The sequence below is a fragment of the Vidua macroura genome, chromosome 1 (genome assembly GCF_024509145.1).
Source record: "Vidua macroura isolate BioBank_ID:100142 chromosome 1, ASM2450914v1, whole genome shotgun sequence".
NCBI lineage: Eukaryota > Metazoa > Chordata > Aves > Passeriformes > Viduidae > Vidua > Vidua macroura.
The window spans coordinates 153,078,765-153,094,658 of record NC_071571.1 but is presented as its reverse complement, the minus strand read 5'-3'; the positions used below and the strand labels follow the sequence as shown (position 1 = coordinate 153,094,658).

The following is a 15,894-nucleotide window of genomic DNA, read 5'->3' as shown; positions in this document are numbered from 1 at the left end:
GCAACCCTGCTGTGCTCTGGTTGCTTATTCAGCCTGCCCTGACACACATCAAACAATCAAAACCTCCCAAATGCCAACTCTTACTTTAAAGCTGCTGCCAAGTCAGATGGACATGGCCTCAAGAACCGATTATGACACTGCGGAATTCCAGGAAGGAAAATACTCTCCAGATCATGACTCACAAGGCTGGGTCAGCAAAGAGCTGCTGCCTGCAAAATGCCCCAAGGCCATGGGACAAGACTGTCCCACCCCTCCAGGACCAGCATAAAAGTCGGCCCAGAGCCTCTCTCCCTCACACACTTCTCCTGACGCCTTCTCCATCCTGCTTCTGCTGACAGCAAGGTGAGCCTCAAGCCCCTGACCCTCCTGCTCCTGCACCCCTGGCCCTTCTCTTCCAGCAGGCTCAGCCCCAGCCTCTGCAGCCCGCATGCCTCCCCACAGCCCCACAACAGACTCCATACTCTCTCACTCTCCTGCATCACTGCCCCTTGCACCCTCACAACCCTGTCCTATCTCATCCCTTCTCTTCCAGGAACCCTCCACCCCACAGCCATGGCCTGCAACAACCTCTGCCAACCCTGCAGACCCACCCCGCTGGCCAACAGCTGCAACGAGCCCTGTGCCCTGCAGTGCCAGGATTCCCACGTCATCATCAACCCTTCCCCTGTGCTGGTCACCCTGCCAGGACCCATCATGACCTCCTTCCCCCAGAACACCGCCGTCGGATCCACCTCCTCAGCTGCCGTGGGCACTGAGCTCAGTGTGCAGGGACAGCCCATCTCTGGTGGATTTGGTGGCTTTGGCTATGGCCTTGGCTACGGCCGTGGATTTGGCTATGGGCTGGGAGGCCTGGGCTGCTATGGCAGAAGGGGCTATGGCTACAACTGCTAAGGTCTCTCAGCACCTCTCCTGACACCAACCACCCACTCTCTGCAACACACGCCAGTTGTTGCAGACGCCTCTCTGAGCCAAAGCTGTCAACCAGCTCAGCACTTCCAGCTCCTGCTCTCAGGGCACCAATCAAGGCAGTAGCCAAGGGGCCTGCCTGGGCTGCCGGCAAACATGGCCCATCTGCCTCCTGGTCTTCTCTCACTCTCTTTCAGGTCTGTCCAGCTCCCTCTGCTGCATATCTCTTCTCCCAAGTCAGAGACTATTAGCAACATTCACCATCAGGTTTTTTCTACTGCGGAGCAGGAAGTCCTTGATGCTCTGGCTGAACTACCGGCAAGCAAAGGATCTTGGCTGATGGCCTCCCTACTTGCCCCTCAGACCAGTTCCCTTCCTCTTGGTACTCATGACCTCTCACTTTTTTGCCTCAATAAAATTCTCTTGCATTGCAGCATTGTTATGCCTCCTTTTCCTTCGCGGGCACACACTGGCACAGTTTCCTCTTCCAGTGCATGCCACAAACCTTTCACTTCCCTGATTCTACGCCCGGATACACTAAGGCAGATCTATCCCTGCCTCTGACACAAGCCCCCTGGGCCACGTTTTTACATTGGCTACACAGCTGTTGCTCCAGTCCCTCACTATCTCTTCATCCCATATACAGATCCATGCAAGCAGGTCCTTACCCTTGTGTTGTTCTGTTCTTTTAAAAGTTTTAAAGTTCTTTTAAAAGTTTTCTGGTTTTTAATGTTTATATATTTTTACTAGAGTTTTCATGCACTGTTCATGGAAATAATGATTGTTTTACATTTTTCTTTGTGGGAGGAGAGAATTGATAGACTGTTAGTTTAACTAGTGTAGTTAAAGAAGTGGTTATTTCATCTTCTAATCTACTGTGACTTTTAGAATTCTACATATGGTGAGGTTAGAAATAAAAGTTGCTTCCTTTTATTCTTTTAATTTTAGTGTAAGTGCATGAGTTATTTTGTGCTGTAGTGCAACCCCCTTGATGCCCCAGAGCTGAGCACAGAACTCCAATCTCACCAGAGCAGAGCAGAGCAGAGGGTCAGAATTCCCTCCTCGCCTGCTGCCCACACTGTGGCAATGAGCCCATGGCGTGGGCAGTTTCTGTTTGGCGTGTACACATGGCCAGGGCATGTCCAATTCTTCATTCACCAACATCCCAAGTCCTTCTCCTTGAGGGTGCTCTTAATCAGTTCATTAGCCATCCAATATCCATTACTGAGATTGCTCCAATTCAGATCTAGGATGTTGCACTTCATCCTGTTGGCCCTCATGACAATCACAGCACCCCAGCCTGTCAAAAGCTCTCTGGATGCCATCCCTTCCCTCCAGACAATCAACCACACTGCTCACCTTGATGTCATTCCCATTCTTGATAAGGGGACACTCAACTGCACTGTCCCTGTGCCTGACAAAATGGGAAGTGATAATGGATAAGGAGCCTCTGTAGGTCACCACTCATCCCTGTTCTCACAGACACGGAGCTGTTGACCACAGCTCTGTGAGTGAGACCATCCTGTCCATTTTCCACCCCACAGCTGATGCTCCAGCTACCAACTCCACATCTCTCCAGGTCAGAGATAAGGATGTTGTCTGCCACAGGAAGAAATGTTTTGCACGAGTCCATGTACATGATATCAGTTGCTCTTCCGTCATTCACCAGCGTTGGAACCCCATCAAAGTTTTCAGGAAGAATTTATCCTTCATGAAAATGCGAGCAGCAGCAGCAGGGGAGGGGTGAGCCAGGCCTCTGGGGTCTTGTGTTGTGGCAAGTGCCCAGAGCTGAGGTCACTTCTCTTGGAGCATTTCCCTTGAGGAAATGGGGCTTGGCTGAGCTGTGTGTCTGCTCTGTGCCAGTGACTCAGCCTGGGCATGATGAGAGAACTGTGGCTGCTGTTGGACACAACCATTTTTGTGAAGCCTTTGAGGCTCCTTCCCATTCTACACTCTCAGAGCAGCTGAGCAGGTCCAGGTTGCCTGAGAGTGGCTGAGGGGCTGAGGCCAGAGGCTTCTGATCAGTGGCCCAAAGTGCAAATGGAGGTGAGTCCCCAGTACTGCAGCCCTGGAGTCAGATCCATGGGGTCAGCTCTGTGCAAGATCCTAAATAATGAGCTTGGCAGTGTTGTCCCCTCAGACACGTAGGAATCTCAGTAATGGATAACAGATGGGAAATTAATTGATTGAGAACATGCCCAAGGAGGACTTGGGGTGTTGGTGGATGAAGACTTGGGCATGCCCTGGCCATGTGGACTCACAGATCTAAACCCTTTCGTGTCCTGGGCTCATCACCGCAGTGAAGGCATCAGGTGAGGGGGCAACTCTGACCCTCTGCTCAGCTCTTCAGAGACTGGAGAGGTGTGTTCAACTATGGGCACCCAAGTATATGGAAGATATGGATGTGCTGAAGCAGAGCTGTAGATGGCCCTGGAAGGTGATGAGGTTGTGGAGTAACTGGTGTCCAGCCAAAGTAAAAACAAGACCCATACACAGCTTCTGTAAGAGGCAGGGATAGACTTGCATCAGTGTATCCAGGCCTGGGATCAAGCAAGTGAGGGGTTTGTGGAATGCACCAGAAAGGCAAAATGCGCCAGTGTGTGTCAGTGAAGGAAAGGAGACATCTGAAGTTGTAATGCAAGAGAATTTTATTGAGCTAACAGAGCAGTGGGTGGTCATGAGCATCCACTGGAAGAGAGCAGTGCAAGTAGGACGTGCAAGTAGGGCGAAAATCAGCTGAGCTCCTTTGAATGCAGACGGTTTTGCCAGAGCATCAAGGCCTCCCAGCCCCATAGTGGGAGCAGCCCAGCAGAGATGCCCAACTGTATCTGGCTTGAGAGAAGCAGAACAGAAAGGGCGATGACAGAGCTGAAAGGGCGATGCAGAGCAGGGAGTGGGAGAAGGAACAGAGATGGGCCATGATTGCAGGCAGCGCGGGCTGGCCCCTTGGCTACTGCCTTGCTTGGTGCCCTCAGAGCAGGAGCTGGAATTGCTGAACCGCTTTGACAACCTTTGCCAGAGATGCATCTTCAATACCTGGGGTGTGTTCCAGGGTGGTGGTTGGTGTGAGGAGTGGTGCCAAGGCGGGCCCCTTAGCAGTTGTAGCCATAGCCCCTTCTGCCATAGCAGCCCAGGCCTCCCAGCCCATAGCCACAGCCATAGCCAAATCCACGGCCGTAGCCAAGGCCGTAGCCAAAGCCACCAAATCCACCAGAGATGGGCTGTCCCTGCACACTGAGTTCAGTGCCCACGGCAGCCGAGGAGGTGGATCCGACAGCAGTGTTCTGGGGGAAGGAGGTCATGATGGGTCCTGGCAGGGTGACCAGCACAGGGGAAGGCTGGATAACGACGCGGGAATCCTGGCATTGCAGGGCACAGGGCTCGTTGCAGCTGTTGGCCAGCGGGGTGGGTCCGCAGGGTTGGCAGAGGGTGTTGCAGGCCATGGCTGTGGGGTGGAGGGTTCCTGGAAGAGATGGGATGAGATAGGACAGGAGTGAGGGGGTGTGAGGGGTGGTGATGCAGGAGGGTGAGGGAATGTGGAGGCTGTTGTTGGGCTGTGGGGAGGCGTGAGGCTGTGGTGCTGAGGCTGGGGCTGAGCCTGCTGGAAGAGAGGGGCCAGGGGTGCCGGAGCAGGAGGGTCAGGGGCCTGAGACTCACCTGGTTGTTGGCAGGAGCAGGACGAGAAGGTGTCAGGAGAAGTGTGTGAGGGAGAGAGGCTCTGGGCCGGCTTTTATGCTGATCCTGCAGGGGCGGGACAGTCTTGTCCCATGGCCTTGGGGCATTCTTTAGACAGCAGCTCTTGCTTGGCCCAGCTTGGTGAGTCATGAGGTGGGGAGTGTTTTCCTCCATGGAATTCTGCAGTGTCATGTCATGCCCTTGAGGCTGTGTCCATCTGACCTTGGCGGCAGCTTTAGAGGGAGAATTGGTCTTCAGGAGGATTTGATTGTAAGATACAATCTAACAATCTGGGAAGGTTGAATAAACAAGCAGAGACCAGCAGAGTTGCAATGTCATCAGTGAGGTTATTGTGTGGCCCTTGTGGGCTGTGGTTTGCAGGTGCCTTGTGAAGACTGGGACTCTGTTCTGTGCCACTGGATGTCCATCAGTGATTGTGTTTCTCCCAGGAATGCTTAGGGAGCTGCTGATGTCCTGGCAAGGTCACTCTGCAATTATTTGTCAAGGTCCCAGTGCCTGGGACTTCCTCCTCATTGATGAAACTGGGCTCTTGCTCTTGTGTCATGAATGGGATCAAGAGAGGATCTTGGACAGCAGAGGCTGTTCAGACTAAACTTGTTCCAATCTTATATTACATTTAGATTTCTAAAATTTACCCAACAAGCCACTCTATCATTTAAATCGTATTTCTTGACCTCATTTAGAAATCCAATAGCCAACAACAAATGTGGGCCCATCCCTTTTTTCTCAGCCTGGTGTGTGACGTCAATTCGTTTATTCTGCGTTCAAGCCAATGGATTTCATAACTTATATCCTGTAAATGTAATACTGTGTTCCTATTAGCAAAAAGGATTAATTACTAATGGACAGTTAGTGAGTTGCTCTTTCCTTCTCTGTCATGGTGCTGGCATTCCTTTGTGTGATTCTGTGATTCCACATCCTTCTCTTGAGGCTGTCTCCTTCTGACCTTGGCGGTAGCTTTTAAAGTGTGATTATTAGAGGTTAAATGTTGGTCTTGATGGCTTATGTCAGGATGGGTTGAAGATGTGACCAAAGCTTTGTGGAGATGGGGTGTCATCGGTGAGGTCACCCCACGGCACTGGTGTGCTGTGTTTTGTGTGTGTGGTGAAGAGGGACCCATTTCCTCACAGAGCTTTTCACAGAATTCACAGAATCACCAGGTTGGAAGAGACCTTCAAGATCATCGAGTCCAACCCATGCCCTAACACCTCAACTAAACCCTGGCACCCAGTGCCACATCCAGTCTTATTTTAAACACATGCAGGGACAGTGACTCCACCACCTCCCCGGGCTGACCATTCCAGTACTTTATCACTCTTTCAGTGAAAAACTTTTTCCTAGTATCCAGACGATATTTCCCTTGATATAGCTTGAGACTGCGTCCTCTCATTCTGTCAGAAGCTGGGGAAAGAGACCAACCCCCACCTGACTACAACCACCTTTCAGGAAGTAGTAGAGAGTGATAAGGTCACCCCTGAGTCTCGTTTTCTCCAGGCTAAACAACCCCAGCTCCCCTTTTTAGGCTGCTCTAAGCTTTGCAGGTGTTCTGGGGGTGAGCATCTGCCCCTTTCATCACGTTCTCTTCCTCCCTATCTTGGCTACCTCTCTTCAGGCTTGTCTATATTCCTGGGCTTTGCCATTGGAGATGGGAAAGCAATCCATATGACTTAGGGAGGTGTTCCTATGCTCTTTGCAGTCTTGTGTGTCTTCATCCATAGCGCTCGTCTCAGCTGGGCCCAGCAAGGTCACAATGTGGGGTCCCATTGCTGGGCTGTGACTGACACATGGAAAGGAAACCTCATGGAGGATGAGGAGAGGAAGAAGCATGAGGGGAACAATTTCTCATCCGTTGGTTAGTCAACCCTTCAAGCCCACGTGTCTGCAGTTTAGAGATAAGGATGTCCTGTGGGACTGTTCTAAGGCCCTGATAGAACTCCAGGAACATGACACCGGTTGCCATTCCCTTGTCAAAAATAGCATTCTGCTTTGTGATCCTGATGGAGCATAAATGGATCCTGAGGTGCCCATGGACCCTCTGATGGAAAAAGCTCCGGCAATTACCGGGAGACAATTAGGAAATACGTAATAACAAAAATAATATGAGGAAGATAAGAACTTGCACGACTGATGGGGCTGCAGAACGCAACAAGGACATGGAGATGGTTGACCAAGAGCAGTGCCAGGAGAAGGATGAGACTAGAGTACCCTTAAAACAAGAAGTTGACAGAGCTGAGGGCTCTTTCAAGCAGGAGGAAAGAAGGCAAATGGGACATGATGTAATTATGCCACGGAATGTCCTCATCGATGACACATCAGTTGTCCTCAAGTTTGTTTGAATCTTCGACATGTCCTGAAAGGCAACAGCAACAAGAAAGTGGTCACTAATTCTTGCAATTAAAAGCTGCCACCAAGGTCAGATGGACACAGCCTCAGGGTCAGGACATGCAATTGCAGAATTGCATAGAGGAAAACACTCCCCACCTCATGACACACCAAGCTGGGACAGGCAAGAGTTGCTGCCTAAAAAATGCCCCAAGGCCATGGGACAAGGCTGTCCCAACCCTCCACGACCAGCATAAAAGCCACCCCAGAGCCTCTCTCCCTCACACACTTCTCCTGACTACTTGTCCTCCTGCTCCTGCCAGCAGCCAGGTGAGTCTCAATCCCCTGACCCTTCTGCTCCAGCACTCCTGGCCCTTCTCTGCCAGCACGCTCAGCCCCAGCCTCAGCAGCCCTCACACCTCCCCACAGCCCCACAACAGCCTCCACACTCCCGCACTCTCCTGCATCACTGCCCCTTGCACCCCCACACCCCTGCCCTGCCTGACCCCCCTCTCTTCCAGGCACCCTCCACACCGCACCGATGGCCTGCAACACCCTCTGCCGACCCTGCGGACCCACCCCGCTGGCCAACAGCTGCAACGAGCCCTGTGCCCTGCAATGCCAGGATTCCCGCGTCGTTATCCAGCCTTCTCCCGTGCTGGTCACCCTGCCAGGACCCATCATGACCTCCTTCCCCCAGAACACCGCCGTCGGATCCACCTCCTCAGCTGCCGTGGGCACTGAGCTCAGTGTGCAGGGACAGCCCATCTCTGGTGGATTTGGTGGCTTTGGCTATGGCCTTGGCTATGGCCGTGGATTTGGCTATGGCTGTGGCTATGGGCTGGGAGGCCTGGGCTGCTATGGCAGAAGGGGCTATGGCTACAACTGCTAAGGGCCCTCAGCACCACTCCTGACACCAGCCAACCACTCCCTGGAACACATCTCAGGCATTGAGGACGCCTCTCTGGGCCAAGTGTCTCAAACTGGCTCAGCTTTTCCAGCTCCTGCTCGGAGGGTACCAAGCAAGGCAGTAGCCAAGGGGCCAGCCCAGACTGCCTGCAAGCATGGCCCATCTCCATTCCTGCTCTCCTCCCACTCCCTGCTCTGCATGGCCCCTTCAGCTCTGTCCAGCTCCCTCGGCTGCAAACCCTTTCTCCCAAGCCAGCGACCATTGGGCACCTCTGCCTGGCTGCTCCCACTGTGGGGCAGGAAGGCCTTGATGCTCTGGCCAAACCATCTGCAAGCAAAGGCGCCTTGGTTATTAGTTGCTCTCCCTGTACCTCAGCCTGGCCTCTTCCACTTACTGCTCACGACTTTCACTGTTCTTTATGCCTCAATAAAATTCTTTTGCATTGCACATTGTGAAGTGTCCTCTTCCTTCACGGGCGCACACTGGCACACTCCTGGATACACTAATGCTGGTCTATCCCTGCCTCTGATAGACTCTGTGTACGGGTCTTGATTTCACTTTGGCTGGACACCAATTGCTCCAGACCCTCATCATCTTCCAGGGTCATCTACAGCTCTGCTTGAGCACGTCCATGTCTTCCGAATACGCATTTCCAGTCTCTGAGGAGCAGAGCAGAGGGACAGAATTCCCCTCTCATTGCTGCTCCCACTGTGGGGAGGAGGCCAGGACATGGGGAGTTTCTCGTCTGTGAGTGTTCATGGCCAGGGCATGTTCAATTTTTCATCCACCAACATCTCAGGTCCTTCTCCTCTGGGCTGCTCTCAACCCCTGCATTGTCTAGTCTACAGTCATGTTTGGCACTGCTCCATACCACATGCAGGACCTTGCATTTGGCCACGTTCAGCTTCATGAAACTGACAATATCCCACTGCCCCAACCTCTTCCAGCCCCTCTGAATGCCATCCCTTCCTTCCTTCCTTCCAGACAACTAACCCCACTACTCAGCTTATTCTGGTCTCTGATTTTGCTGAACATCCCACTCAATCTCACCGCCGTGTCCCTGACAAAGACAGGAAATAATACTGGTCCCAATAGGTGTGGATATTCTCAGCTCAGTCAGAGAAAAAGAGAAAGGTATTTCTAACCAGGCAAGAACCTAAGAAGCAGTTGGGAAAGAATGTAAATAATTCTCTAATCTATCTTGTTGTTCACATTGTTTATAAATATGTGCGTCATTCACTGCACATCAATGGTGTGAGATGTTTTTACTCTAAGACCAATGAAATTAGTCTGCACGATGTTCTCTATATATAGAGCAGTGCATTTGAAATGAATCAGAGTTCATTCCCTTTACCTTCTATCTTGGAGTCATTCCGTTCCCGTCCTGCTCAATAGTGACAAATAGGAGCTTCTGCCTCTTTGTAATTGCTTTTCTCCACACACATGGAGCCACAACGGCTTGACTTAGACTGTCCTCTTTGAGTTAGACCATCCCATCCATGCCTTATCAACCACATGGTCCAACCACAAGTCCACATCTTTCCAGACTGAATACACAGATGCCTTCTGGTACAGGAACAAATGCTATGCACAAGTCCAGGTACATGATATTGTTCCCTCTCCCCTCATCCAACAAGGTTGGAACCAATACCAGCTCATTAAAAGGTGCCACCAAGGTCAGACAGACACATCCCCAATAGCTGGACATGATACAGGAGAGCTGAGGGAAGCAAAACACTTCCCACCTTATGATTTGCCAGAGATGATGCCTGAAAAAATGCCCCATGACATGGCCAATGGCTGTCTCAAACCTTCAGCCCCAGATCATCCTCAAGGTCATACTCTGGATATTATCCAGCAGAGTCTTGTCTTCCTTGTTCCCAGTAAGCCAGAGACAAACATAGTTCTCTAGTGGGAGCAGAGAAGAGCAGAGGGGCAGAATCTCCCTCACCTGGAATGGAGCAATCCCAAACATGCACGGTACAGGCTGAGTGAGGAGAGGATTGAGAGCAGGCCCAAGGAGGAGCGCTTGGGGTGTTGGATGAAGAATTGGATGTGCCCCAGCCATGTGCACTCACTGACCAGAAATTCCCCCTGTGTCCTGGGTTCATCCCCCACAGCACAGGAGAGTGGGGGAATCTCGGCCTCTGCTCTCCTGTACTAAGATCAGAGTTCTGTGTTGAACTCTGAGCCCACAAAGACAAGGAATGTTGTTGTCGAGCGGGACGGGAACAGAGAACTCTAGATCAGAAGGCAAAGAAAATGAGCTCTCTTCTTATTTCAAATGTACCACTCTATATATGGAGAACATCGAGAAGACTAATTTAATTGGTCTTAGAGTAAAAACGTGTCACACCATTGGTGTGCAGTGAATGATGTACAGTAGCAGAACATATCTATAAACAATGTGAATAATAAGATAGATTAGAGAATTATTTATATTCTTTCCCAACTGTTTCCCAGGCTCTTGCCTGGTTAGAAAACCTTTCTCTTTCTCTCTGACTGAGCTGAGAATACCCACAAAGGAAGACATGGACCTGCTTGAGCAGATATGTAGAAGGGCCTGGAAGATGATGAGGGTCAGGAGCAACGGGTGTCCAGCCAAAGGGATCACACAGCCTGGATGATGAGGGGCTTGTGTCAGAGGCAGGAAGAGATCTGCATTAGTGTATGCAGGCTTGTGATTCAGTAGCTGAAGGTTTGATGGAATGCACTAGAAAAGCAAAGTGTGCCAGTGGGTGGTAGAACTGGGGAAGTAACATATAAAAGAGGTCTCGGAGCACTTTTTAACCCACCCCAGTGGTCTCTACAAGCCTGGAACAGTACTGAGCAGGGATTGGAAGCATCTTGGGAGAAAAACAAAGAAGGACTCATCTGAAGCTATGATGCAGGAAAATTTTATTGAGGTAGGACAGTGAAAACTCAGGAGCAGCCAGTGGAAGGGAGATGATCTGAGATGCAAGTAGGGCGACCATCAGCCGAGCTGCTTTGAATGCAGCTTTGAATGCAGGAGGTTGTGCCAGGCTTTCTGCCTTACTGAGGGAGCAGCCCAGCAGAGGTGCCCAATGGTCTCTGGCTTGGGAGAAGGGGTTTGCAGCAGAGGAGACCACACATACACAAAGAGGTGATGCAGAGCAGGGAATGGAGGAAGAGGAGGAGGAAGATAGGCGTGTTTTGCATGCAGCTCAGGCTGGCCATGTGGCTACTGCCTTGCTTGGTGCCCTGAGAGCAGGAGCTGGAAGTGCTGAGCCCATTTGAGAGCCTTGACCCAGAGATGTTTCCTCAATGCCTGAGATGTGTTCCAGGGAGTGGCCATCAGGAGAGGTGCTGAGGGTCCTTAGCAGTTGTAGCCGCCCCTTCTGCCATAGCAGCCCAGGCCTCCCAGCCCGTAGCCACAGCCATAGCCAAATCCACGGCCATAGCCAAAGCCACCAAATCCACCAGAGACAGGCTGTCCCTGCACACTGAGTTCAGTGCCCACGGCAGCCGAGGAGGTGGATCCGACGGCGGTGTTCTGGGGGAAGGAGGTCATGATGGGTCCTGGCAGGGTGACCAGCACAGGGGAAGGGTTGATGATGACGTGGGAATCCTGGCATTGCAGGGCACAGGGCTCGTTGCAGCTGTTGGCCAGCGGGGTGGGTCCGCAGGGCTGGCAGAGGTTGTTGCAGGCCATGGCTGTGGTGTGGAGGGTCCCTGGAAGAGAAGGGATGTGGTAGGGCAGGGGTGTGGGGCTGTGAGGGGCAGTGATGCAGGAGGGTGAGGGAATGTGGAGGCTGTTGTGGGGCTGTGGGGAGGTGTGAGAGCTGCTGAGGCTGGGGCTGAGTGTGCTGGCAAAGAGGGGCCAGGGGTGCAGGAGCAGGAGGGTCAGGGGCTTGAAGCTCACCTGGTTGTCTGCAGGAGCAGGAGCAGAAGGAGTGTGGAGAAGTGTGTGAGGGAGAGAGGCTCTGGGCTGGCTTTTATGCTGGTCGTGGAGGGTTGGGACAGCCTTGTCTCATGGCCTTGAGGCATTTTGCAGACAGCAGCTCTTGCCTGTCCCAGCCTGGTTAGTCATGAGTTGGGGAGTGTTTTCCTTCCCACAGCTCTGCAGTGTCATATCCAGCTCTTGAGGCCGTGTCCATCTGACCTTGGCGGCAGCTTTTAGAGATGGTATTTGGGCAGATTTGATTCTTAGATGTGTGTCAGGGAGAGCTGAATAAGCAGTCAGAATGCAGCAGAAATGCGATGTCATCAGTGCCGTCATTTTTTGGCCTTCGTGTTCTGTGGTTTGTGGCTGCCCTGTGAAGACTGGGCTCCTCTTCTGTGCCGCTGGATGTCCATCAGTCATTTTGTTGCACCCAGGAATGTTGAGGGAGCTTCTGATGTCTTGGGGAGGTCACTGAGAAATATGTTGGAAAGGTTCTGGTGCCTGGGAGCTGCTCCTGATTTCTGAAATAGAGCTTATTCTCTTGTGTCTTGTATGCGAGCAAGAGGGACAATCTGGAAAACGGAGGCTGATTAGGCTGAACATGTTCCATTGTTATGGTACATTTGGATTTCCGAAATTTATTCAACCATGTACTCTGTCAATTAAAGTGTATTCCTTGGCCTCATTACGAAATCTGGTAAATAACAACAAACCAGGCTTGATCCCTTTTTTCCCAAACTTATATGTGACATAATTCACTTATTCCGCATTCAAGCCACAGGGTGTCATAACTTATAATCATAAGTCTTAATGTTTTGTTTCTATGAGCAAAACCAAATAATTAGTAATGGACAGCCAGCAAGCTCCTCTTTCCTTCTTTGCCATGGTTTGGTTGTTCCTTTGTGGAATTGTGCAATTTCATGTTTTGCTCCTGAGGCCATCTCCACCTGACCTTGGTGATACTTTTTAGTGGCGAGAATTAGAGGCCAAGGTGGTGTTGTGGATGATGCATGCCAGGACATGCACATGGCCAGTGGCTGTCAGGACATGCAGAAGATTCAAGCAAAGCTTACAAGGATTGGGGTGCCGTCACTGAGGTCATCCCATGGCATATTGACACCATCTCCCATTTGCATTCTTGCCTCCTGCCTGGAAGAACTCCCAGCTCTCTCAGGTTCTCCTCATCTTCAGGATACGCCACTCTCATCAGTGCCTCCCTGCACTGCTCTTGGTGAACCATGTTCGTGTCCAGGTAGCCTCACCTGTGGTGGGGAACAGGATGTTCAACTCCCTCAATCTGCTTTATTTCTGTTCCTAATCCTGTCCTGGTAACTGCTGGAGATTTTTAAAGGGTACATGGTGACCTCAAGATCCTTTTATGCTCCAGCAGGAACAGGAGGTCCTTCCCTTCTAGAATGCTTTGGTTGCCAAGGGAAGGGCAACTGGTGTTATCCTGAACTTCTGTCAGGGCTTTAACACAGTCTCAAGTAACATCTTTATCTCTGAACTGCAGGCACGTGTGTTTCAAAGGTGGTCTAATGAATGGATGAGGAGCAGACAGAGTGTGATGGTCGATGGCTCTCTGTACAGGTGGAGACCAGTGACGAGGCCTCCAGGCCTCTGCCTTGGCCTGATGATTTTGAATACCTTTATCAAGGAGATGAGCAGTGAGACTGAGACCACCCTCAGCATGTTGGCAGGTGCCAGGGAGCAGAGCAGTGCAGTTGACACAAGAACATGGAGGGATCCCACCAGGAGGGACACTGGGAATGCTGAGAACACAAGAACCTCTTGTGGTTCAACAACTCCAAGTTCAAGGTCCAGCACCTGGGCTGGGACAGTCCCAGACATGAGCACAGCTATGGAGAGGGAATCCTTAAGAGCAGTTCTACAGAGAATGACCTGAGGGTTCTGGTGGACCAAAATCTTAAAAGGAAACAGCAACATGAATTTTCAGCCCAGGCCACCAGCCATTTCCTGGGCTGCATAGAAAGAAGTGTGGCCAGCAGAAATAGCTGGGGGTTAATTGGAGACATGAGAATGTCATTATTGTCACCAACAGGTGACAAAATAGGGACCAGAATAGGGACAACAACAGAGACCAAAAGGTTCAAGAGAAGGCCATGCATCCTTGCAGCAAAAGAGCTTCAGGAAAAGGGTTTCTAGCAGATTGACACTTCCTGTCTCCTCAGAGATAAGGATATCTGATTTGGGGTGATGTGCTGGGCTTTACAGTGGAAGAAAGACATGCACTTAGTGAAGAAAGAAGAGTGCAGGAACAGCAAGAGGTTGAGGGGACTGAAGGGGACTGAATCCTTGTTGTGATTGGAAATAGGAAATGTGTTAGGTTTATTTTTGCAAGAAGGGAAGAATGGACAAAGGAGATGCTGCAAGTATTCCATAGCATGACCTCACTCATAACACCTCAATTCTTGTAGGCTTTGTTGTTGTCTTTTTCGTGCCTGACACAAACCAATAATGCGGCCAATCCTTTGACCTCTACTCCTCAAAATTAAAAACTGCCACAAAGGTCAGATGGACACAACCTCTAGAGAAGGACACACAATCACAGAATTCCACAAAAACACGCCAGCACCATGACAGAGGAGGAAATGGGATCACAATGACCATCAAGGAGCAATTAGTGTTTTTTCCTAACAGGGCCAAAATATTACATCTGACAGGATATAAGTTATGAACCATATAGCTTGAATGCAGAATATGCTAATTCACGTCAGAGACCAGCCAGGGCAAAACGTGATCAAGCATCATTGGTTAGTTGTTTATTTGATTTCTTAAAGAGGTAAAGAAATACACTTTAAATGACAGAGTACGTTTCCAGGTAAAGTTGAGAAATCCAAATGGACCACAGCATTGGACCAAGTTCAACCTAAGGAGGCTTTAATTTCTAGATCCTCTCTCTTGATCCTACACAAGAAACAACTGCATGGGGTCTCCTTCATCAATCACGAAGAGCTCGCAGGAACTGGGACCTTTCCAAGCTCTTGCAGACTCACCTCCCCAGGACATCAGCAGCTCCCTCAACATTCCTGGGTGCAACACAATCACTGATGGACATCCAGTGGAACAGAAGAGTCCTGGTACCCTCAAACCACAGGACGTGTGCCGCAAAATGACAGCACAGATGACATTGAATTTCTGCTGGGCTCTGGTTGTTTATTCAGCCCTCCCTGACTCACATCTGACAATCAAATCTGCCCAAATACAAATGCAATGAAGTTGCTGCCAAGGTCAAATGGAAATGGTTTCAAGAGCATGACACAGAGTTGCAGAACTACATGGAGGAAAACACTCCCCACCTCATGACTCCCTAAGCTGGCCCAGGCAAGAGCTGCTGCCTAAAAAATGCCCCAAGGCCAAGGAACAAGGCTGTCCCGCCCCTCTAGGACAAGCATAAAAGCCGGCCCAGAGCCTCTCTCCCTCACACGCTTCTGACTCCTTCTGCTCCTGCTCCTGCAGACAACCAGGTGAGCCTCAAGTCCCTGACCCTCCTGATCCAGTACCCCTGGCCCCTCTTTGCCAGCGGGCTCAGCCCCAGCCTCAGCAGCCCTCACACCTCCCCACAGCCCCACAACAGACTCCACACTCCATCACCCTCCTGCATCACTGTCCCTCACACCCCCACATCCCAGCCCTGCCTCACCCCCCTCTCTTCCAGGGACCCTCCACACCACAGCCATGGCCTGCAACACCCTCTGCCGACCCTGCGGACCCACCCCGCTGGCCAACAGCTGCAACGAGCCCTGTGCCCTGCAATGCCAGGATTCCCACGTCATCATCAACCCTTCCCCTGTGCTGGTCACCCTGCCAGGACCCATCATGACCTCCTTCCCCCAGAACACCGCTGTCGGATCCACCTCCTCGGCTGCCGTGGGCACTGAGCTCAGTGTGCAGGGACAGCCCATCTCTGGTGGATTTGGTGGATTTGGTGGCTTTGGCTATGGCCGTGGATTTGGCTATGGCTGTGGATTTGGCTATGGCTACGGGCTGGGAGGCCTGGGCTGCTATGGCAGAAGGGGTGGCTACAACTGCTAAGGGCCAGCCCAGGCTGCCTGCAAGCATGGCTCATCTGGCTTCTCTTCTCCCACTCCCTGCTCTGCATGGCCCCTTTGGCTCTGTCCAGTCCCCTCTGCTG

At 51.3% G+C, this 15,894-nt stretch overlaps 4 protein-coding genes and 2 pseudogenes across 4 annotated transcripts; 3 read left to right on the top strand and 3 right to left on the bottom strand.

Moving 5' to 3' along the window:
• Positions 1-15,894, bottom strand: part of LOC128819028 (feather beta keratin-like) — a 93,900-nt pseudogene that overhangs the window by 2,501 nt on the left and 75,505 nt on the right.
• Positions 202-15,794, top strand: LOC128819293 (feather beta keratin-like). Its single transcript, XM_053999372.1, has 3 exons — positions 202-327; positions 15,212-15,226; positions 15,418-15,794. Exon 3 carries the CDS (start codon positions 15,438-15,440, stop codon positions 15,792-15,794), a length of 357 nt encoding a protein of 118 aa, XP_053855347.1. The 5' UTR covers positions 202-327; positions 15,212-15,226; positions 15,418-15,437.
• Positions 217-891, top strand: LOC128819072 (feather beta keratin-like). The gene is made up of 2 exons (XM_053999003.1): positions 217-307; positions 500-891. Exons 1-2 carry the CDS (start codon positions 217-219, stop codon positions 889-891), a joined length of 483 nt encoding a protein of 160 aa, XP_053854978.1.
• On the top strand, positions 240-7,866 carry LOC128819177 (feather beta keratin-like). The gene is made up of 2 exons (XM_053999138.1): positions 240-342; positions 7,446-7,866. The coding sequence occupies exon 2, from the start codon at positions 7,466-7,468 to the stop codon at positions 7,814-7,816; it is 351 nt and encodes a 116-aa protein (XP_053855113.1). The 5' UTR covers positions 240-342; positions 7,446-7,465; the 3' UTR covers positions 7,817-7,866.
• On the bottom strand, positions 3,570-4,688 carry LOC128819065 (feather beta keratin-like; annotated as a pseudogene).
• On the bottom strand, positions 10,727-11,689 carry LOC128819225 (feather beta keratin-like). Its single transcript, XM_053999242.1, has one exon. It carries the CDS (start codon positions 11,505-11,507, stop codon positions 11,172-11,174), a length of 336 nt encoding a protein of 111 aa, XP_053855217.1. The 5' UTR covers positions 11,508-11,689; the 3' UTR covers positions 10,727-11,171.